General features: G+C 36.6%; 1 protein-coding gene across 5 annotated transcripts; it reads left to right on the top strand.

Moving 5' to 3' along the window:
* Positions 1-1,570: 1,570 nt before the first annotated feature.
* Positions 1,571-25,606, top strand: MTURN (maturin, neural progenitor differentiation regulator homolog). 5 transcript variants are annotated; one of them, XM_032237441.1, is made up of 4 exons: positions 1,571-1,868; positions 2,005-2,257; positions 10,868-10,990; positions 13,324-13,876. In XM_032237441.1, exons 2-4 carry the CDS (start codon positions 2,096-2,098, stop codon positions 13,429-13,431), a joined length of 393 nt encoding a protein of 130 aa, XP_032093332.1. In that variant the 5' UTR covers positions 1,571-1,868; positions 2,005-2,095; the 3' UTR covers positions 13,432-13,876. The 5 variants fall into 5 exon arrangements, with proteins under 5 accessions (XP_032093332.1, XP_032093335.1, XP_032093333.1 ...); XM_032237444.1 differs by lacking the exon at positions 1,571-1,868 and adding an exon at positions 25,261-25,606 and having other exon boundaries at positions 1,878-2,257; positions 13,324-13,467; XM_032237442.1 differs by lacking the exon at positions 1,571-1,868 and adding an exon at positions 20,853-21,886 and having other exon boundaries at positions 1,878-2,257; positions 13,324-13,467.

Genomic DNA, 25,606 nt, shown 5'->3' with positions numbered 1-25,606 from the left:
TGAATTACAGCAGCTATGGTCAGATAACCAACAAACCTGGTTTGTGGAAACTTCTAGGTTCACATTATCACCTGATTACCGTATATTGTTGGCTTGTTGAAAGAGGCCACTAGAGGTCACTGCACAGATTTATTTTATAAATCCAAATAAGAGTACAGTAATTCATGGAATAGTAGTTTTCAAGAGAAAATTTATAATATGAACTAGTATACAGATGTTTAATCAATAGTCTACAAGCTTCACTGTACAGGTAATCCATAGAAAAGTTGCAATATAATAAAGAACGGACTATTCACTTTTTTTTCTGATGATGGAGAACAAAAGCATTTTAACCAGGCTACATTAAGAAGTAGATGAATTAGACCTTCCCACAAGGCCAATCATTTCATTAATAAATTGGTTTTGATACTGAGATTAAAGAGATAATTAGTATAAAATTATCCTATGCTGTGAAGATTGCTTCTTTGTCCCAATAAGAAAAAATTAGCACACAGACAATGTGATGCTGTGGTGGTTTAGTAGCTATAAAACAGGGAAAACACCAACAGGTGTGATAAGGCAGTCATTTCTCCCACCAAAACTCTGCTACCTTCAAGCTTTAACTGCAGAAATGTATTCCAACAATTTATGTTGTGTTGAAGCCAGAAATGAATTGGGTGTGTTGCTCACAAAAATGGTGGCATGTAAACAGGTGACCTCTTTTTCCAAGTATTTTTGGGAACAGAGCAAACGGCTATCAGAAAGACTGTAAGTGTACTAGCCCATATGTGTTGCTGAACAATGGGGAAGAGGAGATTCAAGAATCATTAAATTAATAAAATTCAATCTAGAGACCAAATACACAAAATCACACGGACAGGTTTTTGCTCATATTAAGAAATAAAAAATCCAAGAAAGAAAATTCAAAAAGTCCCTTCAAGTATATTATGGTTCTGAACAGTCTAAAATTATTTCTGCCTAGTAACAGTGTCCTGTTATAGAGGGGAGTGTCTTAATGGTTGTTCATCCAGTAGTTTTTTTTTAACCACACAATAATAAAAACCCCTCTGGTGATTAATATAAGAAAGGACATAAAACATATTATAAAACAATAATAAACACCTACTGTACAAAGCATCATGATCATACTTTGATGGCTAAAAGGAACATTGTTGTGTGCCTTCTGATCACACAAGATCTTGAGGGGGGGCAGAGAGGGGGAGATAGGTTTTTCACTTACACATGTTGCCTTCCAATTTAGTAATCATTACATGCTAGTCAAACAAAGAGACTTCTGTGTAAAACATAAGGCCAGACTGCCCATATTTTTCAAGACTGGGATTAAAAAAATAGACTACTGAAATGTAACTAAAGAGCACTCTTACACTTTTAGTTTTGAAATTAATCAAAGGCAGATCTTAATATTCGAAAATGCAAGTTCCACTATACATACATACATACATACATACATACATACATACATACATACATATTGAATTTGTGCTGACAAATAAAGGGAGACTACATACATACATACATACATACATACATACATACATACATACATGCGTGGTGGCAGAATATTTCAAAAATTACTATCTTATGAGTTGCTAAGAGGGGCCTTTAAGCAGGTAGAGAGATGGATGCGTCTCGCGAGCTTAACAGAAAGACTTGGGTTTGAGAAGAAACGGGTGGATCTTTTAAAATCCAAGTAGGATCCGGCAAAATCCAGCTTTTACCCATACCCGCTAATTGACCCCCACACAAAACTTAGTGCAGCTGTCCTGAGCCTATATTAGGCGGCCGCTGAAGAGGAAAAGGCGGCGGCAGGAGGCGGGGAAGAGACAGTGGAGCAGCGAGCAACAGAGCCAAGTAGCCCTCTACACTCAGTACGTAAACAATATATGGAAGTTATCAAGTAATGTTAAGCTAGTAAGCAGCAACAATCACCCAGGGTGCAAAGGAGGCCTCTGGCCTGAGGCTCCCCCCTCCCCCCCAGTAACCCTTCCTTTTCCCTGCCCACAGAAGGGCCGACTGCCCGGTTTCCTAGTGGGCGAGACGAGCAGTCACACAACGAGGAAGGAGAGACTGAAGGCAGCAGCCAGTACAGAAGAGGATGGATTTCCAGCAGCTGGCTGACGTTGCGGATAAATGGTGCTCCAACACACCCTTCGAGCTTATTGCCACGGAGGAGACCGAGAGGAGGATGGATTTCTACGCAGATCCAGGCATTTCTTTTTATGTCTTGTGCCCGGAGAACGGATGCGAAGACAATTTTGTAAGTGGAGGAAGAGGAGGTGGGCGAGTGAATGGGTGAGCGAGCGAGCGGGAACCATCGTTTTTTGGCCGGGGCAAAAGGCTGGAACGGGGAGGCTGCTCGCGGTTTTTGATTTCGTCCAAGTTCTTTTCCTCCTTTCCCCGCTCGTTTGCGGAGATGGCGGAGAAGAGACGTTTTTCCCTTCCTTCCCCCACACCGGTGGAAGGAAGATGGAAGAGCCTTCCGTGGGTGAGGAGAACCGCCATCCTGTATATTCTGGGTCTCTTTCGGGAAGTCTAGCAAGGCATTATTCCACTCTTTCCTCCCGAACATAGTGGAAATGTCATCTGCGTTTTTTATTCATGTTGGTCCTAGAAAATTAAATGGTGAAATGTGTGTTTTGATGTGGTATACATCATGGCCTATTGTGGTAGCTTAACAATAACCATTTACTGTGATTTCTCCCACTCTCTCTATTCAGCATGCGAAATACAACCTTTGCTTATTTGCTAAGGACTGTTGCTTCTCTCAGAAGATATCCTAAATTCTGGTTAGCATTTGTCTCCCCTCAGGGCTATGCTTGCGCTCTGGAACTTTCAGAGTATCAGAAGAGGACCTCTGGGGTTAAATAGAGTATGCAACTGTATATAACTTGAGCTTTGGAAATAGAATTACGTCTAGGTTATCTTGAGAACAGGTATTTCAAATACTGATTTGAGTTCACCACAGTTTGGCTAAGGAACCCAAGTTTATTCTGGTTGTCTAAACCTTTGCTTGAAAATATGTGGACTTCTACTCCCAGAGTTCCTCAGCATGACTGAATGAGGAATTCTGGGAATTGAAGTCCACATACTATCAAGATTGAGAAACACTACTTTATTCTGTTAACCAAGTACTGTGTTACCCTGTTTCCATAACACTTTCAACCATGTGGCATTGGTTTTGTACAAAGGCCTGGGCCAAACTGTTTGGCTAGCTGTTATTGGTTTAGTATGTAATGGAAGCATTAGTAGGAAATATGATTAGTTATCAAGAATATGGAATGTTATCTAAAGAGCCAAGAGTTCCCCAGTATTACTGGATACATGGGTTTCCCCTTTTGCAGTTATCTATAGCAACCTCCTTTTTTCTATTTTCATCTGATGCCTAGCACATAACTGTGGTAGTTTTAAGCTATTCTTAAATATTAAAATAAGTGTTCTCCCCAAACAGGTTTTGCCATGGATACAATCTAGCACATTTTACTAATAAATGTGGCACTTATTGATCACATTAGATTAGCATGAATTCACATTCTCCACTTCAAATCCTGAGTACTGTTTTCAAGGGTCTGCTTTTGATAGGGAGTAAGTCTTGACCTTTCAAATTCAGCTTATCCTGTTTGAATCACTACCGGTAGGTCTCAAACTAATTATTGGGACAGAGAACTGGATCAGCCTGAAAAGCAGCTGATCAATGATTATAGTGGGATTGTATAGTAGACCAAAGAAAGAGAAAATTCACTTTTCCTATACTCTCCATGGCACAATTATCTCCATGCCAGTTTTCACACTACTTTTGGATGGTGGTTAGGCCGCGTTCAGTTGTGGGATTCCAAATCTTTTACTACTGGATCTATGAGAGTGTGCTTTGGGCATCTGTGTGCAGCACTTAAAGACCAGTTGGGCAAACCTGCTGCAGAAAGTTTGAGTAGTTCGGAGAACTGGCAAATACCACCTCTGGTTGGCCTTGGTTCAGCGCTGGTGAGCTGAGTTGTTTTTTAGCTCAGCTGAGGTGTGGCAATCTACTCTGCTGCACAAATCAGCTGAACTAAAAAAGAAGGGGATTTTGGACAGGAAATGAAAGGGTGGGGCCAACCAGAGGTGATATTTGCCAGTTCTCCGAACTACTCAAACTTTCTGCAACAGGTTCACCTGAACTGATCTGAATACCACCTCTGGTTGCATTCAATACAGCTGGCCAAAATATTTGAGCAAGACCCGAGATGTTTTGCCAGAAAGGTAAACTACAGAATCTAGTCATCTATTAAAACCTACCTCCTGTTCCTGCTCAAGACCGCATTAAGAAGATGATAGATATCCCCCCCCCAACACATCCGTTGGGTGACTTTTGGTGGAGAGGGAGGGAATATTCCCTCTCCATCTCCCAAGAGTTTTCTGAAGAAGCACTGGAAGAATGTCTTTGATTTGCTGCCTTTAGTAATTTAAAGCAAATGGTTTTAGGATGGGACATACCTTCCTCAACCAACTTTCTGCCAACAGCATGTTTAGGTTGCCAAAACAGCAAGTGTCTCACCCTTTCTCTTAGTAATAATAGAGATAAAAAGCAAATCTAGTTTGGTTAACCATAAGGGGAAAAGGCAATTTGTGTTATTTTATTCCATAACTGCTAATCTACTCATTAATTCAAATTTTCCAGTCAAATTAGAAAATTAAAATATAAAACTTGTACTCCGCTAACTCAGGATCACAAAATAGTGTGCAAGCTTTGATTCCCCAGAACTATTCTTTAGGGAGGGGTAAAAAGAAAAGGGTTGCTATTCTGGTTATTAGTCTTTAATTTCAGCTGCATGTTCCAGTTCAGAGGCTAAGTATAATCTTTATAATAAAAACCATTAAGCGTCTGAATTGGAAAATATAAAAGTCCCAAAGGTGTTTTTTCAAAGCTTTTTGGATGAGAAACAAAATGTTTTCAAGGAAAAAATCCAAGAAAGTCCAGTTGCCTTTTTGAAAAAGCACCTTTGGGATAACCGTGACCTGGATGATTGGCAATCTCCATAGACATATAGACTTTGAAAACTGGACACCTAGATATTGCTGAAAAAATAAATATAATCCACTGTGTGTCTTTTTTATGTCTTAAGTTTTTCCTCCTACCTTGAATGATAGTGGAATGGCCAGTTTTGAAGGGTGCATTATAATACCAAGAGGGTTGCAAGTTCTTGGTATAAATCAATTTAGGTGTCAGTTTTAGATGCAATCTCACAAATCCACTTTAATGACAAAGGTGTTTTTTTTAAGTCACTATCCTCCCACTTATTGGATATAATTGCCAAAAAATTTCCAAGACTGTTCAGGAATTTTAGTCTTTGTTGTAAAAAGAGATAAAGATTATTAGATGACTTGAGCTATTGCCTTTTAAAAATGCTTATAATTTTAAATCTAGTTAAATCAAATATAATTTTTGCTGCATACCATTGCTTGCTTTTTGAAGTGCAACCATTGGCAATGAAAAGGCTAAATCTGGCCCTAAGATTAAGTAAAATTCAAGATCTATTGAAACAAATGCAGATCAATAAAAATGTAAAAAAGGAAAACCTAATAGTTAAATAGTATTATTTTAAGAATTATGTAACGAGTAGAGAGAAAATAATGATTAAATAATTTTACCTGGCTCTGACTTGTTGACCTTTAGTGTAATTTGTGGCCTTGCATATTAATTTAACATAATGTTAAACTTCTTAAATTCTAAAAAGAGATTTATTTATCTGTGGAATTGTGTATTACAGTGAAAAATATTATAATATTCTCAATGATTTGGAACTTTTGAAAGGTAATGGAGCAGAGCATATATAGAATTTAAAATAATGAGTGTCATCATAACATGATTTATCTAGTGAGTGCTTCTTAGTGAGCTGTTTGGAAATATGGAACTAGCTAATGGAAATCACTCTACCTGAATTCTGCAAGAGCTGAAGGTGTTATGCTTCTCTGGGGTAACCTGATTCTTAAATAAAAATATCAGAATCTGGGAGAAGCAGTGAGTTAATCTTTGGGTTAGGAGGGGTAGTGGATCCACAGTCATGTATATAATTTTTTATTTGTTTTGGGAAGGTTTGAGTGAGTGCAGTAGTACCTTCTTCAAAGGAGTGTGGCATGAAACTGCTTTGTTTAGTTAAGTATACAGTTTTGTTTTTAACTGAGGGAAAAATTAACCTTGCTTACTCTTTTATAGCTGCTGTGGTTGAAGCAAAAACCATTACCCCCCCTCTTTTTTCCCTCTTTGTTAGCTAGCAACCTTATATATTTAACAGGGTACATACTATTACTTCAATAGAAGCACTACTTTTCTACTCTTAATATTAAACAAGCACCTAACTGTTTTTGACTGTTCTTAAAAAAATCATATTGCATTGACCTTAAGTGCTATCAGTATTTGGATAGGAGGCCTTGAAGAAATCTCAGGGCTGTAGAATTAGATAGGAAAACCAGAAAACACTGTGGCAACAGCATAATGTCCTTTTTACCTTTATTTAAGGAGAATTATTTAAATACTTTTTGTCTCAGTGCTGAATCACAGAGGAGAGGTTGTATACATTGATTTTATCTTTCCAAGGCTTTATTAACATTCATTTAATTCTGTAAAATTAAAACTAGTTCTACACATATTTAACATAGTGCTATTTCAAGAATTTTTCATTCTTGCAACATCTGCAAATATGTTAACCCTTGTACATTTATCATCTTCCTATCTCATTCACTGTTAGCTTGCAGATTTTCATCCATCTTTTCACAATCCATGATGCTTCTCTTTCTTTTTCCTGTTCCAGAACTTGAGTTCCTGGTATATTAAGAAACAAATCTTCAGCTGCAGCTTAAGTTCACTATGAGATTCTAGCTATTAACCACTGCTAAACACAGCTTTTGATTTAGGAAAATATGGAACTTGTCTTTTATCAAACTAAGATTTCCACTTGCAACACCTTACAGTAGGAGGGAAGGAAGGAATTCATGGCTTTAGTTTTATTCAGTTTAGTTTATGAACCTTTAAATATATGTCCAAATATACAATTTAGATGGTGTGGTAGTAAAATGTATGCCCTTGTTTTTATCTGGGAATCCAGATGATTTACTCTTAACCCTTTGAATTATCCAGTTCTGCACGTTATTGTTTTTCTTCCTCTTTCAAGTATAAATTAATTACTATTTTTCCTTTTCAGCTTACTACAGTGGAATCTTTTCCAATGTGAATTTTTATTTATTTATCTGTCAATGGGCTTTATGAAGCATAAAAAGAGAATCCCTGTCTGAGGATCTTACAATCTAAAATTCAATAGATTGGGGAAAATAAACAGAAAGGAAAGGGCAATGAAAGATTGAACAACAACAATAATTTTATTTGAACATATTCTGCTGTTTTTCTTGGTGTAGATGAGCAATCAATGATTATTGAACAGATTTTATTCTACTCACTCCTAATGGTTCTAGACACTTTATAAACATAATGAGAATAATAAAATTTTATATACCAATATGCACAGAATAGGAACTCTAGAACAGTGGTCCCCAACCTTTTTATCGCCGCGGACCAGTCAGCCTTTGATAATTTTACCGTGGCCCGCTGAGCGCGCGCAGGGGTGCACGGGGCTCTCTTCCCTGGAGCCTTTGCGCACGGCTCAGGAGCTTTTGCGCACGGCCCAGGAGCCTTTGCGCTGCAGCCTGGTCCTTCGCCTCCCCCCCCCCGGAGAAAGCCGGTCCGGAGAAAGCCAGTCCCCGCGCCTCTCACTCCCACACGTGCCACCTCCGAGCGTCACAGCCCCACCAGCCCCGCATAGAGCGAGCGAGCAGCTCAAGGTCACCTCCGGACAGCGGCAGTGGCCCCTTCCAGAAAAACCTGCAGCAAAGGCGCCAGTTAACCACCACCTGCTTACCAGGGTTGGCTGCCTCGGGCGCTTGGGCAAAAGTGGCCCCGAGGAGGCTGACGCGCGTCTTTCCGAGCTCCACAAAAAACCCCAACGGCCCCCTTTCGGTGCGGGCTGGAAGCCAGGCGGGAAGTTCCCGTTCTCTTACCTGGGCTGTGACGACTATTGGGGAAGTGTGCAGCGCCTCAGAAGTAAAGCTGCCGCCGCTGACGCCATTCCTTGGAAGCGACGGAGCGGCTGAGGCAGGAAGGTGTGCGGCGGTGGCAGCTGTTCAGCCAGCCGCCTCGCAGGAGAAGAGCCGCTCTTGGGTTTCGCAGGGGGCGGCGGGGGCGGCGGTACCAGCAGCGCCCGGGGATTCCACCAGCGTGCGCACGGACCTTTGGGCAGCTGTTCATGTCCCCCGGCCGCTGCGCGGCCCGGTGCCAGGTACTCCACGGCCCGGCACCGGTCCGCGGACCGGGGGTTGGGGACCACTGCTCTAGAAAGTCCGCTTAAAATATTCACGCTCCATTGTAAACTGGATAGCAAATGCATAATATTGTATAGGTCCCATCACAGGAAAACAATGATAGCAGGATGTAATAGAATAATCTTGTAATTTTTATTGTTTCTTTTGCTCCTCTATTTTTATACAAATAATTATCAGTTGAGATATTATGTTTATTGCGCACACAATTTTTGCCAAGTAGACTGCTGAACAATCCAATCAAAATGCTCCATTTACTGTCATCTGGAAGATCTCTTGAATGTTGAAATTACTTCCACAGGCGAATCTTATTTTTTTAAAGTGATGCCAGGTGGTGAGAAAGCTTGGCCTCCCTCATGATGCATGTTAATAAGTCCTCCTTTGATATTCCAGACATTAAGTGATATAGAGTGTCTGAACTTTTATTAGATTGATCAGCCCATAGAGAATGCAGACACACTGAGAGGCACTGTTGGTACTTGCTCTCTAGCTCTAGGATTCAGTGGTTCCTATGGTCTGCCAAAGCTTGGCTTGATCATCTTCTGTCAGATTTATTTATTTGGATAATCATTTAGAAACAAGATTACTCACACTAAAGCATCTTAAAATCTGAGCTGCTATTTGATGTATACATAAAATGGATTGATACAAGATCTGAAAACAATTTTGTTAAACTATATATTTTTTTAGGGTTTGGAAACATAATATGCAAAAATTCCTAGCCAGTATGTTTAATCATCCAACATATTTGGAGGTCCTAGTTTAAGAAGGGGTGATTTTATTGACAATACTTAATCCACAATTTGACTGAGTAGGTTCATTTTTTAAACTTGGACTAAGGCTTTGAAAATTTGTGCCTTTAAGACCTGCCTCCATTGGTGCCCATCACATTTACTGCCATGTCTGACATTTTAGATTTTTTTAAGAAAATATAAGTTGAACAATTGCAAGTTCAAACTAAGATTGTGGAGCTTTCCTAAAAAAATAAAAAAAATGGCAATTGTAGTCCAATGTTTGAAGTGTGAGTAATTGCTAAAAAAAATGACAAAAGTGAATGGCAATTAGAGTGTTTTGATGAGTGGAATAGTAAATCATCTTCTGATAAATTGGTGCTTTGTACCTAATATTGGCCCAAAATCAGTTTGTTGTGAATAGACAAAATCTCTTAGCAGTCCACTGGCATAGGAGGGTTTATGGATCCTTTTCCCCCCTCTACCTTGCTCTACCTGCAAGTGTAATCTAATTAACTATTCCAGTTAATTGCATTATTCATTACTTAGATTTGCACTTTTTGCTTAATGGAGACTAAATGGAAAGGCAAGGAAAAATATCAAAACTGTTACAACTTGTTCACCCAGGACATGCATTCAGCTCTAAGAACAGAAGAAGCAACAGCAGGTTCAAGAAGCTCTGGAGTTTGTCTGAAAGCCCTTAGTAGTTGCTTGAACCTGATAATTTTCTGTCCATCTGCTATGTTATGGGCAAGGAGCTTGCATGTTGCATAAGTGAAAGTTATAGGTTTTCTTGTCACATGATAGCCCACATGCGTAGAGATATCTTTTTGGTATTTCCTGTGTCTATAAGGACACAGTGTCGACTGGCAACTACACGGAGGAGAGCCTTTTCAGTAGTAGCTCCGACCCTTTGGAACGATCTCCCCGTGGAGATTCGTACCCTCACCACCATCCAGACCTTCCACACAGCCCTCAAGACCTGGCTATCCCGTCAGGCCTGGGGATAAAGATCGTAATCCGTCCCCACCCGAATGATGAATGTTGTGTACTATTTTTACTTATGTATTGTTTTATGTCTTACTGTCTTGTACTCCCCTCCCTATATATTGTAAGCCGCCCTGAGTCCCCTCAGGGAAAAGGGCGGCCTATAAATAATAAAACCATAAACCATATAAGGCAGATGTTATTCATGGAAAAGGTACACCCCAGTATGGGTGTACCAGTGCCTGCTGGGAGTACCAGGTACTGTTCCGGTACGGTGCTCTGGAGGGCCCACCCGCGTGCCTTACCAGTATTTGAGGTTTTTAGGGCTTACGCGCTTGGAGCATACAGCGCCTATGTGATGCTCTGCTGAGCAACTGGGACGTCGCGGAGGGTTGCAGGCGGTAAGTACGCATACGCACACTGCATACATCCATGTGGTGGACGCCCAGCCCTGTTGCACCCTACCGGTTGCAAAAGGATCCGGTAGTACTTAAATGTAACTATAACACAGTAATAGTAAACTAGAAAAGGTTGGATTTGGGGGTGGGATTCATAGTGGTGAGTATTAACTTCTTCCTTCTTGATACTCTCCATAGATCAGATTGGAACCCATTGTCTTCCAGATATTATTGAACAACAGCTTCCAGCAGCCCTTACAATTGGCCACGCTAACTAGAGTTAGTGGGACCTGTAGTTCAGCAACATCTGGAGCATCAGAATATCATCTTCCTCTTTCAGAGTTTCAAATAACATTTGTATGTTAGCATTTTTCATTTCTGGTTGATTATCCTTACCTTGTCTTTCAGCATGTCTGGAGTGAAAGTGAGGACTGCTTGCCTTTTCTTCAGTTGGCTCAGGACTACATATCTTCTTGTGGTAAAAAGACACTACATGAAATTCTGGAAAAAGTCTTCAAATCATTTAGACCTGTAAGTGCACATTTTCTTTTCTGGTGGTTTGGATCCAATACACTTGATGAATATGATACATTTCTTCTAATGTCTCATAAGCTGTCTGGCAAAGGACAAAGAAATAAATGTTTATTTTCATCAGCCTCAGTTTATTTTCTCCATCTCTGACCTTCCATTTAGCAGACTCCCTGCTGGGACTAAGATGGACCATACTAACTCCCCAGCCAAATGAGAAATTATGTGAGGCTTGATATTTAAATGTTGGATCTGAAGTACTATAGGGAAGATGTCTATATTGATTTCTATGATGGAACTATTTTTTACTACTTTTTATGGAAATTCACAATGTAGATGTATTGACTTTCACGAGTAGAAATAGATGATCAAGCACTCTTCTTTTTCCTCGCAAACTGAAAAAAAAGCATGTATCCTGTTAAAAAAGTTTTAAAAGTTTACTTCAAGTGTTTTGATCTTTTCCACACTTCTAAAAACACTCAAAATAGGTAACAAAATAAGTTGCTAGCTGTTTGTGTTTATTCCAAAACCAATAAAACCCTCTCCAGATACAAAGAGCATGGAAGATAAGTATTGTTATAATTCCACAGATGATCCTATGTGTATTAGTAGATTGGTGTGAGATAGGCAAATGCAGGAAAATAAACTTTGGCCTTGAAAGTGTAACTTTTAGATATGAATTTATGATTCAAAATCATATAAATTATTGAACATAGTACTTAAGCAATACTTCAAACGCTTGTCAATATAGACATAACTATAAGCATATTTACTTGAAAGTGTTTTTTTATGTAAATACAAATATCAGCATTTAAAAAGAACAAGAAACATTGGGATGCCTAATCTGCTGTCATTCGTACAAAAGAAGGCAAGACTGAGAAATCAACAACACTAATTTGTATTGTTCATTTTTTAGTCGTGGCTTCTTTTTTACATGAATGAATTCAGATGCATTTTATGCATATTACTAATATATACTTTTTGCTGCTTTCAATTTTAGTACTTAAACACACATTTTCTATATATTTGCAAAATGTCATGCATTTTTGTAGTTATGTTTTGAGTTCCAAATTACTTCACAAATATAAGTTAGATGTTGATATCAGAATATTCACATATACTGATTTTCATGGAAAACTTAAAAATTCAAGTAGAATACATTTGTACCTAACAGCAGAACAATAGATTAACTTTTTGTTCCCCAGCTCAAAATATATATAGCGGTCTTATGAAAAATTAAATTATTAGACAAATATATTTTTAATATGATCATTTCAATGTTTTTTCAGGAATATTTATTTTAAGGGATGTTGCCATCTGGAGATTTTCTGATGCTGTCATTGAAAAGCATTTGTGCATTATTTCTTCAGTTGAATTTTAATTTAAAAATATAGAATCAAAAAAGTTACAGTGCTGAGCTTCTTATTTTTTATAACTATACTATTAAACATATATTCCACCTTTTTTCTCATATTACAAGCAAATACCAATGCTTATAATTTGAATAATTCTAAAGCCAATTACACATCTTTCATCTGGAAATGCTCATATTTCTCTTGATACCTGAACCCCCTTCAGATTTACCAATAATTGAGCTGCAATAGGTTTATAAATCTGTTGCACTTTTTCATATGGCGATTTTTAAAATTTAAAATTTTAGAATCTACAAATTAAGAACAAAAAAATGTGTTTGTAGACTTAAGTATTTTATATAGAATGTCTCAGAACTGGCTGCAGCTTCTAAATAAAAAATATTTTAAAATTCTTTATAACAGGTGAAATTCTGACATTGAGTGAAATGACGCACGGTGATAAAATTATGCTGTAACTAGTCACATCAAATTATCTGTTTTCTTGCAAACATCCGTCATCATGCCAGCTTTGCTTTCTTTCCCAGCTAGCTTTTTCTGAAACAGATGAAACAGAGTTAGATTTTAAAAACTAATGTTAAAAATTTGCGAGCATGTTCATGGTTCTGTCTGATGCTTTTCTGCCACTTGTGACTTAGCCAGTTCTACGTTGACTTTCATCTTTCTATTGAAAAGAGATGAAAAACTGGTCAAAATAGTTTTCATTTTTTATTGAAAGCTAGATTCAGAGAGAGAAAGGGCTATTTGACAGGAAGTGCCTTTAAATAGAATCTAGCCTAGTCTTGCTTCTTATATATGAAAAGTATTATACCAGTGCCACTTACTTGACATGTTTTTTTCATTTTAAATTGAAATATATTTCCACAAATATTTTTTTCAGGTTTGTTCCTGAATATAAATTATATTTTTCTCATGTCATTATTTCATATTAAACTTACAGTTTATTTCTTCCTCCTTTACAAATAGCTATTGGGGCTTCCAGATGTAGACGATGCATTCGAAGAATATCATGCAGATGTGGAAGAAGACGAGGCCGAAGCTGATCCCCAGCAGATGGGTGTCAGTCAGCAGTAATATTCAGAGGAATTAATATATATATTATCTTACCAGGTGGGGTCTTATGCTTCCGCATTAGCGTTTTTGAATTAGCACATCATACTGGAAAACCTGACACCCAAACCCAAAGTTTAAAAATAAAACAGCAATATTATTTTTGAAAGTCTGTGATGAGCTTTGCTAAGATGTGATGTGAATTAACTCCTGCTTCAGTTAAGATTTTATGATGTTGTCTTGATAGCATTCTGCCATTGTTAACTTATTTTTTTTCCTCTCACAGGCTTGTCTTTTTTTGTTGTTGATATTATTATCATTTTTGTTTATATAGAAGGAGGATTAACATTTCACTGATCTGAATGTGATTTGAATGTTGAACTGGTGGTGTGTTAAATACTTGCAGGCCCTTATTGAGGACCATCCATGCAGAGAATAAATGCAATCAGCACTTTTGGTTCCCCCCCTCTCTCTGTGTGTCTCTCTCACTTTTGTTTTTAAACAAATATTACAGATTAAGGGTCATGTTTCAAATGGGTAGCATGCCATCAAATAATGCATTCCCAAGACTCCCTAACTTTTTTTGAAAATATTTAAATAGGTATTTATTTTTATTAAAATCTATATTTGAGGCACAATCTTCCAAAAATGTGTGTGTCCTCCAGGTCATCTTTTTTTTAAAAAAAATCTCTCTACAGTGATCATGATTGCTGAAAAATGAAAGTGGTTTCCCAGATTCCTTCCTAATAGGCTCTTCTTAAATTCTACAGTGCTTGGCTCACCACCACCAACAAAGCCCATGTTACCAGTTCCTAAAAACCTTGGGAGATGCCATATACACCTTTATCCATCTCCTGCAAACTTCTTCTTTTCCTTCATATATTTTGGTTTAACACTGATTTAGTATTATAACTCTGGTCATGTTTCCTTGTGATTGGCTTCTAAATTATTTGCAACCTTTGTTAAAATTCCAAGGTCATGGTTAGTAATAGTCCAGGGTACAACATTTACATCTGTTACACCTTCCAATGTATTGGTTGCAATTACAATAATTGCCCAATTATCATGGACTCTGGCTGGAAAATACTGAAAGTTGCAATAACAGTAATCCATAGGACTAATGAAGGCTACACTGATTATAGTTGGGACTAACAATGGATGGAGACGAGTATTAGTTTGGGTAGGAAACAAGTGTTATATCCAATGCCTAATTATTTACTTGATTTTGGCCAGAATATTCAATAGATAATCAGTGACAATTATTGCAGAAAGATCCTTATATATTAAAAAGATCATGAATACTACTTAAATATTGTACCGGTTTTTGTTAAAATAAGAATTTTCTGAATTTTTAAATTTAAAGAGAAGAACTGACATTATCGATCTGTTTTATATACTTTTGTTATCAAATACACACTCAAATCTTGCTTTAACAAAAAATACAAGTAAATTAAAAATATAGCCTTCTTATCTTCTTTATTAATACAAGAGGTGGTGGTGAGTGAAAAATATCCTTTGTGACTGCTTTGCCTGAGGAAACTGTTACTGGTCTGTCTTTTAGTAAATATCAAGGTTGAAGAAATCATAGTATAAAACTTTTCAGTATCTAATGTCAGAAGCAGACAACAGACTTCCTGGGAATCTTTCTATTAGAGCAATGTCATCAACTTGCCTTCTGGTAAATGGATGTTTAGTGACCAAACATTGTGATTTTATGGGAGATTCACAGTGTGTTTTCCAATTCCAAATATGGTCATTGGCCCCCAAAGGTTATCAGACTATCCCTCCCAGATCCAGCCATTTCCTAAAGAGTAGAGTGTCTATAAATTGGTTGCAGGTCTGGGAGTCCTCTACAGAGCTGATGTTGAACCCCATGTAGTGCATAACCAATGAAAACTTTCATGAATAATAGTGTAATTGGCAGCATTCCTTATACTACATCACTTCCTTGCATTGTGACACCATTTAGAAGCAGCTCTCTTATCTTTTGTCTCTACCTTTCCGAATTTACTGACTGAGCTAATTGAATAAGCCATCCTTCAGTGTTTAAATGCTTCTTGGTTGGTTTCTTACCTTTCAACTTCTAATATATAAAAGGGGCTTCTCTCTTCTGGATGGCAGCATAAATCCAGATATACATCTTTGGCTTAGGCAGCTCCAATAGTTTTATTTGTTTTTTAAGGCTTAGATTTGATTTCTGCATTTCCGTTTGCATAACTGATACTCCATGTCAATGTTACATTCATAATCCCTGTTTATAACCACTTTGTTCAAAGCTCTTGGAGATTTGATGTCAACATTTACAAAATGTCAACTATTTTTAAAGTTATATCTCTGTAGCTCTCTGTGTAAATTAACTTATCAACAATTAAAAGCAGTTTTCCATATTAAAAAAGGATAAAAATAGTTGATCAAAATTTTATCCATAAATTCACCTATATCCAAATATAACCTACAGCTGGGTTCCTAAATAAAATAAGCATAGCTGTTCTAAGATTTTTTGAGAAGAAAAATAATATTCTTAAGTGTAGTTTAATTTTTGCAAAACAAAGATATATTTTAAATGTCTTTAACAAAGGAATAACTTTATAATTTCTAATGATTGATATCATTGTCTCTGCCAAGACTATTTCCAAAGAAAGGGTTTTTGGGGATAGTATTTTCTCCTGGAATTTGTGGCTGCTGAAGATTTCTTTGAAGATTATTATCATTATCCTCATCTTTTTATACATAATTCAAAGCAGTGAATATTCGTAATACTCCTGTCTCCTGTTTTCTTCATAACAATCACCCTATGAGGTGGATTGGGCTAAGAGAGAATCAAGTGCTGAAAATATCAAAATAAAATGTATCACACTGTTTCTGCTCCTGTCTTCAACACTGTTTATACTCCATGTGTGGTCTCTAAAACAATTTAACATTATAAATCTGCAGATTTATACAGGAAGTAAGTCCTATTTAATGTAATAAGACTGACTTCTAAGTATGTAGACCTTGATCACAATGTAGAATATGTAGAGCTTGCATTATTAAATGCAACCCACACATTCAGCTAACAATAACGTCTCAGATTATGTTAAGCAAGTTTTCAGGTAGGGAACACTATTACAATAGGAATCCTCTAAGTTACCTGCTTCTTTTATAAAAAAAAATATAGTACTGATTGGGTTCACATGTTGCAGTAAGCTATGGTTTGTATAACCATGGTTTATAAACAGTAACTTGGCTAAATTAAACTTAAGAGTATTGTAGTTCAGCATGATTTGTGAATCATGTCACTGTCAATTTGCGTGTGTTTGTCTACAACTGTGCAGTCAGGACAAGTATATCATTTGAACAAAGCCAATATGGAAATAAGTTCTTATCGAGCTTGCTGCTTATCTGCTATATATTCTCAACATTCAGTTATATGGTACTATCAAATCTGGTCTATGAAAAACCAGATATCTACTAGATCATAGCTAAGAGAGCATCTGAATTTTTGTAGCCTAGATCTGGTGACTTCAGATATACATGACCAAAACGAGAATCAAAAGTGCAAAGATAAAGATAAAAGAGAGAGGTTTGATAATCGGGATGGATGCACCAAAAACTGGAAACATTTTTGTTTGACTCATTTTAATTTCTCACTATATTTGCATTCATTTTAAGAATGAAAAAATTGACATTCAGGTAGTCTTTGACTTATAAACATTATGCCCATTATGGTCATAAGTCATGACAGTCCTAAAGCAGGTTGCCCAAGTGACTCACCCAATTTTACAGCCTTTTTTGTTGCAATTGTTAGGCGAATCACGATGAGTGTTAAGCAAATCCATTGTTCACCAGGGGTGTTTTTGCCCAAAATTGGAAGTATATGCTTTTACAAAAATATAAATCACAGTTCTGTGATTTACATTTTTGTGCAGTTATATGATTTGGGGTTGGGTTGCTGTCAGAACTTAAGAACCAGGTCATAAGTAGCTTTTGGAGGGTCTGTCATAACTTTGGTCACTAAACAACCAGTCCTAAGTCAAAGACTTCCTTTACAATATTTGAAAATTATATTGCAAAATATGTTCAGTCATTACTGAAAGATTTCCTGAGTTGTGATATTTTATCCAACATTGATACCAATCAGTATTGCATAATAGCCTGAGCTGATAAGTAAATGAGCCAAGGATTTTCACAAAATGGGAAGGAAAGGGGTTTTTTGAAGGGAGTTTGCAGAAGAAAATCCTGACAAAGTACAAGTTCCAGCTTTCTATAAACCAATTCTTATTGAAAGCCAGATTCTTCAAATTGAGCTGTGTTAAATACATCTAGGTTTTATATTTGGGCACTGCATTTATTGAAGAAAAGACTAATAGGAGCAGAAGAAAAAAATAATAATTCTCTGTGTAGCAAATGTGAGCTAATATGAATTTCTATTAACACCAAGGTATGAGAGAATCCAATGACCTTTCCTTATACTGATTTTAAGTTTCCTCAATATTTCAAGGTTTTGTAGTTAGATACCAACTAAAAATATTTTTCTTATCCCAGTGCCCTTCTAACTATGTTGCATTACAATTCTCATCTAGAAGTAATGTAAGTAAACTAGCTAATTGTGAGAAATGATCAATATAGGAACATGGAACATCCTGCCCCCACACACAGGGTGAGATCTGTCTCCACCCTTCTTTGGCCTGGGAATCCAATGAGGAAATTCCACATTGCAGGTGGCTGCTGGATTGATAGCATGCCCTACCTGCTCTGCATTTCCTGCTTCACTCCTATCCAACTTTTCATAATATTGCATTTTCATTATTGTTTCATTATTTTGTTACTATTATGTTTACACTTCTGTTCATTTCTGTTTTTACTATTGAAAGCTGCCCAGAATAGTCTCATGGTGAGATAGTCAGCAAATAAATTTAACAAATAAATAAAATATCTGTAGAACAACAGCCTGAGAAACTTAATACTATAACACATCCTTTCTCAGCTGTTACAGAAACATGAAAAAGTGTGTGTATCTCCTTTTCTGGTCTCTGTGTGTGTGTGTATGTGTCAGTGTAGTGGTTGCATTCACACAGATTTCTAGTTCTGGCTCTTGAATTTTTTAAATGTTGCTTTATTGTATATTGTTTGTTAGAATATTGAACTATGCTCTTTAACCAAAAAACTTCCAAAGCAATTTCATATCCACACACCAATTCAATAGGTACATAAGGGTAATTGGTAAGCAATCTGAAAAATTCATGACCAAGGAAAAGGAATGCAGAGGGAGAAGAAAACCTTTGACAGTTATCCTACTGAACAAGCATATCTGTCTGCCTATCTAAACTTGGATTTGAACTACATTTTATTCTCTGCTTGGGTTGGCCTGTTCTTTGCTAGCTTAGTCTTCTTTGATTTTTCTCTTCCCTTGCTTCCTGATCTTGAGGCAGAACTTAATTTACTTTCCCACTTCCTTTTGCTTTTTCCCATGGGCAGGGAAGAGTCACCAAAGAGACCTAATATTGCTCATGTTGTTTCTTCACTAATGCTTAGTAAGATTCACCAGAAGCCCTTTTTCAGAAATAGGATTTATTTGGCAATTATTTGGAAGCCATTTATAGTGGTGCTGTGTCTCTTTCTCTTGATCAATGGTTCATCCAAGAAAGAAAAGGTTCCAGGAAGGAGCAACTCAGATGTCCTTGGGCAATGTTGGCTCAGAAGATCCAATTCTCTGTCAAACTACATTTTTATGCTAGTTACAGGTAGCCCTCAACCTATGACTAATGGAGCCTGAGTTAGGTCCATAAAGGAGGCAGACAAGCAGCAAAAAGCTCTGTTAACCCCCAAAACATCTCAGCTGAGGGAAAGAGTTCAGCTAGATAAGGGCTGAATGTTACATTCCATTGCTAGAGAGGCTTTCAAACAAGCCTCAGTGCTTGGCCAATTAAGCCATGCTTGTGGGCTGGCCCTCTGCCCCAAACTGTTGGCAACCATAAGATTGCAAATATCGGCAGACACTTGCTAGGCTTTGGGAAAACTCAGGAGGAGCTCCCCAAAACTGTTTCCTTGTTTAACCTCTCCCTCTTTCAAAAACCCACATTTCTTCAGTAAAGTAAACATCAAAAAGCAGATGGGGAGGGAGGAGGAACAGATTTGTTTTCCTAATTAATGCTGGAACTAAACTCTCCACCTCTGCCCTCCAATCTCAATCTTTTTTAACCACCTTATTTGCTAAATTTATTGCATGCCTATGCATGCAAATCAGTAAGTTACTTACCATGATAAATAACTGCCAAGATAAAGAACAGAGAAATGGAAGCAAATAAGCAAAGAAAATCTTTTTGCATCTGCCTTGCATTGAGGAGCTGAAGAAAAAGTTCAGCTCAAAATGTTCACCCAGCTAGAGTGCAATCTACACAGCTTATATAGCAGCAGTAGCAGAAGCTGGGTACTTTTTATGTAGCTTTTTATGTAGCTCTGTGATATCCTTGAATCACTGCTAAGTGTCCAATTATATCCTAAGGATTACCTTTATAAATGTGCAAAACCTGCAATGCGAGTTCAAACAGAACTTCTGTTTGAATTTCTATATTATGTGATGTAGATTTCTCTGTGTAGCAGTTCTTACAGGTCTATTTTCCTGTGACTTCCATTCTTCCCTTCCCATAATCCATTCAACAGCAGAACCAGGAGGGACAAAGGGGAGGATACTGATCTTAATTTCCATTCTGATATCTTATTTCGTAAGACTAATGTTTTAATGTAGAAACCCTTTGTAAAGAATGTAGAATAGTTGTGAGTAGACATTTTAATACTAGCTATGATTAATTTTGTATTATTTCAAAAGATGCAAATATTTCCATATCAAAAAAAATTCTACTATTCTTCCCTAGCAGTTCTCACTTTTAAATGAAAGAAACTTTTCTTTTGAAATTTCTTTCAAAGGAAAATTGGATTTCGACAAAAGTTTCATAGTTGGTAAATAATATTCTTAATTTACTTCGCTGTGGGATGGCCAAAGAGTAAATGTCCTCTCTTTCATTGTCCAATAATATTTTTACTGGTCTGCCGCCTCCATGCCTTTCCATGCTATTAATTAAGTTCTAAGGGAAGAAGACAATATGAGAGAATTCCATTGAGTTGCTGTCAGATTGGAAAATGTGGACATCCAGGGTTATTTCAGGATTGTGGAAAGAGGTGTGAGAGAAAAGAAGCATCCTTCAACAACAACAATAAAGTAAATTCAAAAGAAATTCAAAAGAAAATGTCAAGGACCCTGCGAATAAAGTAAAAAAAAAAGTAGCTTTTGCTCAGGGGAAAAAAATCTCAAACTATAAGACAGATTTGAAAGTAGCCTTTTTGTTAGAAAAGTTATGGGAAATAGTCATTAACCTGAAATTTGTTGGATTTGTTGGAAAATATCATTGAGAAGGCACCAAAAGAAATAGCATAAGATTATTTACTGGAGAGTTTTTTCTTTTCAGGTTTCCCTTTCTATCAGTCTATTTGACAATGAATAGCGGTATTGCTGCACTTCAAAGACCTCAGTTTTCAAATTTGACTTAATGTTTGTTTAGTTTTGATTGACTTTATATTTTATTTGTAATACATGTATTGATCCAAGCACAAAGACATGGAAAAAGAAAAGCACCTCTATTACAAGAATGAATGAACAACTTTCAACTATTATCCAGGCTGGTAGAGGATTGCTAGAATTGTCCTTCAACAAATAAGTGCATTAAAGTTACAAAGTGCAATAAAAACTTTTGAATATTTATGCATACAAAGATTCTCTTTATGTATCTGAATGTTTTAATAAGATGCCATAATACAGAGATCAGTTATCTCAGTGTAACTAGATACATACTTGTTTAATTAGAATCCAAAATACATTGTGTTTCAAGTTTATAACATTAAGGAAGAGAGGCAGGTTTTCATGATTTTGTTGGCATCTTAATTTGTATTTTAGGAATTGTAGTTCTGCAACATTTGGAGGGCTATAGATTCCTTTTTTTAAAAGGATTCTTTAGTGTGATTATTATTATTTAGAGATTACAAATTTGTAAAATATATTGCAAAAGAAAGATATTGGTTAACCTGCTTAAAATTACCGACACTCACTTTCTTTAAAGGGGAATGACTAAAGAGGAACAGCTGAGGGTGATAGCTTAATAAGAAAAAAACAATCGATAACCAAGATCATTGTAGTTTTAGGTGTCTGGACAAACCTGTTATTTTGTTGACAGTATAGGTTCGATCAGCTACATTATGTTTTCTCAACCTTTTGGGATTTGTAATTTGATTACAAAAATAACAAATTTATTCAATAAAAATGAGATGGATGGGGATAATAGTTGGATGTTTTGCATAATGTAAAGCTGCATTTACTCTGTCAGTGGTGGCGAACCTTTTCGGCACCAAGTACTGAAACGGGAGCATGAGCATGTATGCCAGAAACTGGAAGAGCAGCCGCGCAGTGTGTATGTGCAAGCCAGGAAGATGATCTTCCAGTTTCCGGTGTGTGCATGCACACTGGCCACCTGGTCTTCCAGTTTCTGGTGCATGTGCATGCCTGCACATACCAGCTGGTTGGTGTGCATGTATGTGCTGGAAACTGGAATATCATTTTCACAGCAGCACATGCACTCCAAGCAGCTGTTCTAGTTTCCGGCGCTCCTGTGCATGTGAAGACCATCTGGCTGGCACACCAGAACCCAGGAGAGCAAGAAGCACTCGCAAGCCTGGAGTGATGGCTCTGCGTGCCACTTCTGGCACATGTGCCATAGGTTCCCCATTATGGCTCTATGTTATCTTGATACAGAGCAAGAAAATAGTTCCCTCAGAACTGAAGAGTTGCAATGTCATTAATTGTACAATTCCAAGGTAAATGAAGCCACAGGAAAATACAGTATATTATATACACTAATGTAGTGCTGTGCAAATTTGAAATATAAACAGATGCTTCAGTTAGAATAAAGGCTGTTTTTTTTTCTACCCAAGACTTGCAGCAAGTCTTTCATGAGCAAAAAACTAGCAACATTTCTTGTCAACCTCTAGGGGCCAGTGCAGCCTAGAATTTCACCAAACTTCCAATTTTTGCTGTTCTATTTTCTTAGCAATTGACTTTTGCTTGTTTCTGATAGAAAATTGTCAATTGTAAACCACATGACACCTTCAATAGATTCTGAAAAGGACTCCCTAAAAACATTTTTTTAGATAGTCCTACCTTGTTAAGTGAGCAGCAACATTTACATAGACTAAGTGAAAAGAAGATATGATTCTTTCTCCAAGTACTAAATATTGTCAGAATCTCTAATTCCTGATGCTTTCATTTGCATTGGAAGACACAGAAACTCAGTTTTGAAGGTTGAAGAGACCCTGACGTCTTTCGTTCAATGAAAAATGGGGTTAAATGGTGAGGATCTTAGTTAATTAAAATAAAGCAGGGAAAGAAAAGACTTAGGGCAAATGGGTAGAAATTAAGTGCTGGCTTGAGGGGCAGTAATTGCATTCCCTAGGTAGAAAATGGGAATGGGTGCAGTTGTGGCTTTTGGGGTGCAAACCAGGAAATTCTGTGCAGCCTCAAGTTGTATACCCCCTATACTTCATTTCTTCATGGGTGAAGATTTAAGTTTAAATTACACCTAACAAAAGTCTATATTTCTTAATTCATTTATTTTGTAATCTTTTTAATATCTGAAACAAGACTTAATATCTTAGTGTAATTTACACTGTTAACAATGCTATTTCTTTCCACTTGCAGATGGAAAGAAAATACGTTCTTTTGTCCACCTGTGTTTATCAGGCAGTCATGCGGATTAACTAGTTGTCAGTCATTAATTGGAATGAGAAAACTATTAACAGAATGTAGCTTTTATTAAAGAAAATACCTACAAATAAAGTATTTAAAACCATTATATTGTTTGGCAAAAGGCTTAAGGAGCCTTTAGCCTTTTAGCAAATAGTCCTAGATTTTAAGAAGATAGAATAAGTGAGGTCACTCACACATTTGAGGGTCCATTTCATTAAATGTTATCATGGAAAATATATAATAGCAAGAATAATGTGCAAGATATGAGATCTTGAAGTAGACATAGAGAGCCCCAATTTGAGATTTAAGTGAGTCAGGAATTAGAGATGGTCCAGGACAAATTTGTGACATAAATATTGGTTTACCCTGATGTACACCAGCAGTGGTATTGGAATTAGATGGGGACCATCTGTTGATTTGCATAAGGGTAAAGAAAACAATAATTTCACATTATAGAAGACAAGCTCTCATGGCAAGACAATGCCTTCATGAAAAATTCAACAGTACTGGATGAGCAAATTCATATTCAAAACTATTCTCACAATTTTCACTAGGTTGAATTACATAAATCACCACACATTATTGAGACATTATTTAAAGATTATTACTGTTGTTGTTGTTGTTGCTGCTGCTGCTACTACTACTACTATTGTCCACCTATTGAATCCTTACCAAGGACCTGGGATAGGCAAATCTGGATGATGATGATTATATTATTATTATTATTATTATTATTATTAATAATAATAATAATAATAATAATAATATTTTAGAGAGTATAAAGAGCATGTACACAAGCTTCAGTTGGCTAATTAATACTTATTTCCTGAAGATGGAAAAGGAATATTTATTTACATCTCTCACATCCCATCTCCCTGAAACAAGCTTTCACGGTTTTGTTTTTTGACAATGCCATCAGCCTGTTCATTGGAAGGTATAAAGGATTACCAATTATACATTTGTGATAATTCACAGGTTAAAGTTCTGATCCACTGCAAATTATATGCCTTTATTATGCAATAGTAGATTTATTATGCTTTTGTTAACCCAGCTTAATCAGTCTGGCGTAGGAGAAAAAAAATTATTTCAGGCTGACCTACATAGACATGTACAATTAAAAAAAACCCACAAAGCTGTGTTGTTTGAAATGGCCATAAAGAAGGCAATGAATGCCAATTTTGACAGTACTATTATTTATAGGGGTATGTATGAATTAAACTGATAAAGATTGTTGTAATTTTATATGAATTTTGGAAAAATCTATGGTTGCAAATAAATGTATTAAATGTAACTAGTTGTCAGTTGTGAACTTTGTACTTTTGCAAGTTAATATTTTTAAACTTTCATTTTTTTTAGAAAAATGATAAAATATACTTGAAAAAAAATGAAACGCAGCTAAATTGCTAGCTATTCTTAAATTGGGGACACCAAAAGTAGGGATTGCAATTTTGTCACTTCAATTGCAATCTATTACAATGGAGCAACTGTAAAAGTATTTGTAAAAAGGTAACACAAAGAAGATTTAGGAGAAATGCGTCATCTTAGCTTCAATTTAATTTGGATTTTGAATTTGAGAGAGATAAGACTCTCACCAAAATTACATGATACTTAGAATCCCTACATTTATGCTAAAATCAAAAGTGGAAGCATTACATTTTGAGGAAATACTAAAAAAGAAATTCCTTCCTCTTAACAATAAATAATTATTTTTTGGCTTAACAATGTTGTTTGCTAAGAAGCTAAAAAATATGGAGCATTTTCTTCTCCTGCAAAACTTGAATAAGATAGAGAGAAAAGGCTTCATGGATTTCAGTAATCAGACTCACAATCTTGGTGCCCTGTTTATATGCTGTTTCTAAGGTTCAAAAATGGGACCTTAGCTTCATTCCCATCTTTATTAGATTCAGTTGTGTAAAGTTCTTATAAAACAATGTGAACAGAAGGCTGCAAGAGCGCAATTGTTTCTCACAACTGGGTGCATATGAAAAGTAAATGCAGTCAATAAGATTGAGGCATGCAAGGATTTGGCTTGCTTCTTTTCTTATAGTCTGCCCTGAATTAAATGTTCTTGTCTCTAACAGGGCAGGAAAACCAGCTAAAGATCCCACATCGGCTCTTTGGTGAAAAGAGGCAGATAATTTCCGAAAGTTTCTAGTAAGTGACACAAAACTTATATTCAACCCAGATTGAAACTTGAGTTTCCTTCACTTGTAAGAAACTCTGAAATATTTGACAACCAAATTCAGGGTCTTTGAATTTGTATGTCCCAGAGTTGTGTGTCTGACAAGAAGGTAAAAACATAATGACAGGCCAGAACAGAACAAAAGACAGAAGACAAGTGATTAGAGGAAGTACCAATGTTACATTCTTTCCCTGCTGTGACACAGCTTTTGCCAATTATACCAAGTATAGCTTGTTTCACACTTG

Source organism: Thamnophis elegans, chromosome Z (assembly GCF_009769535.1).
Source record: "Thamnophis elegans isolate rThaEle1 chromosome Z, rThaEle1.pri, whole genome shotgun sequence".
Lineage (NCBI taxonomy): Eukaryota > Metazoa > Chordata > Lepidosauria > Squamata > Colubridae > Thamnophis > Thamnophis elegans.
The sequence above is the reverse complement of the archived record's forward strand: the minus strand, read 5'-3'. Positions and strand labels throughout refer to the sequence as shown.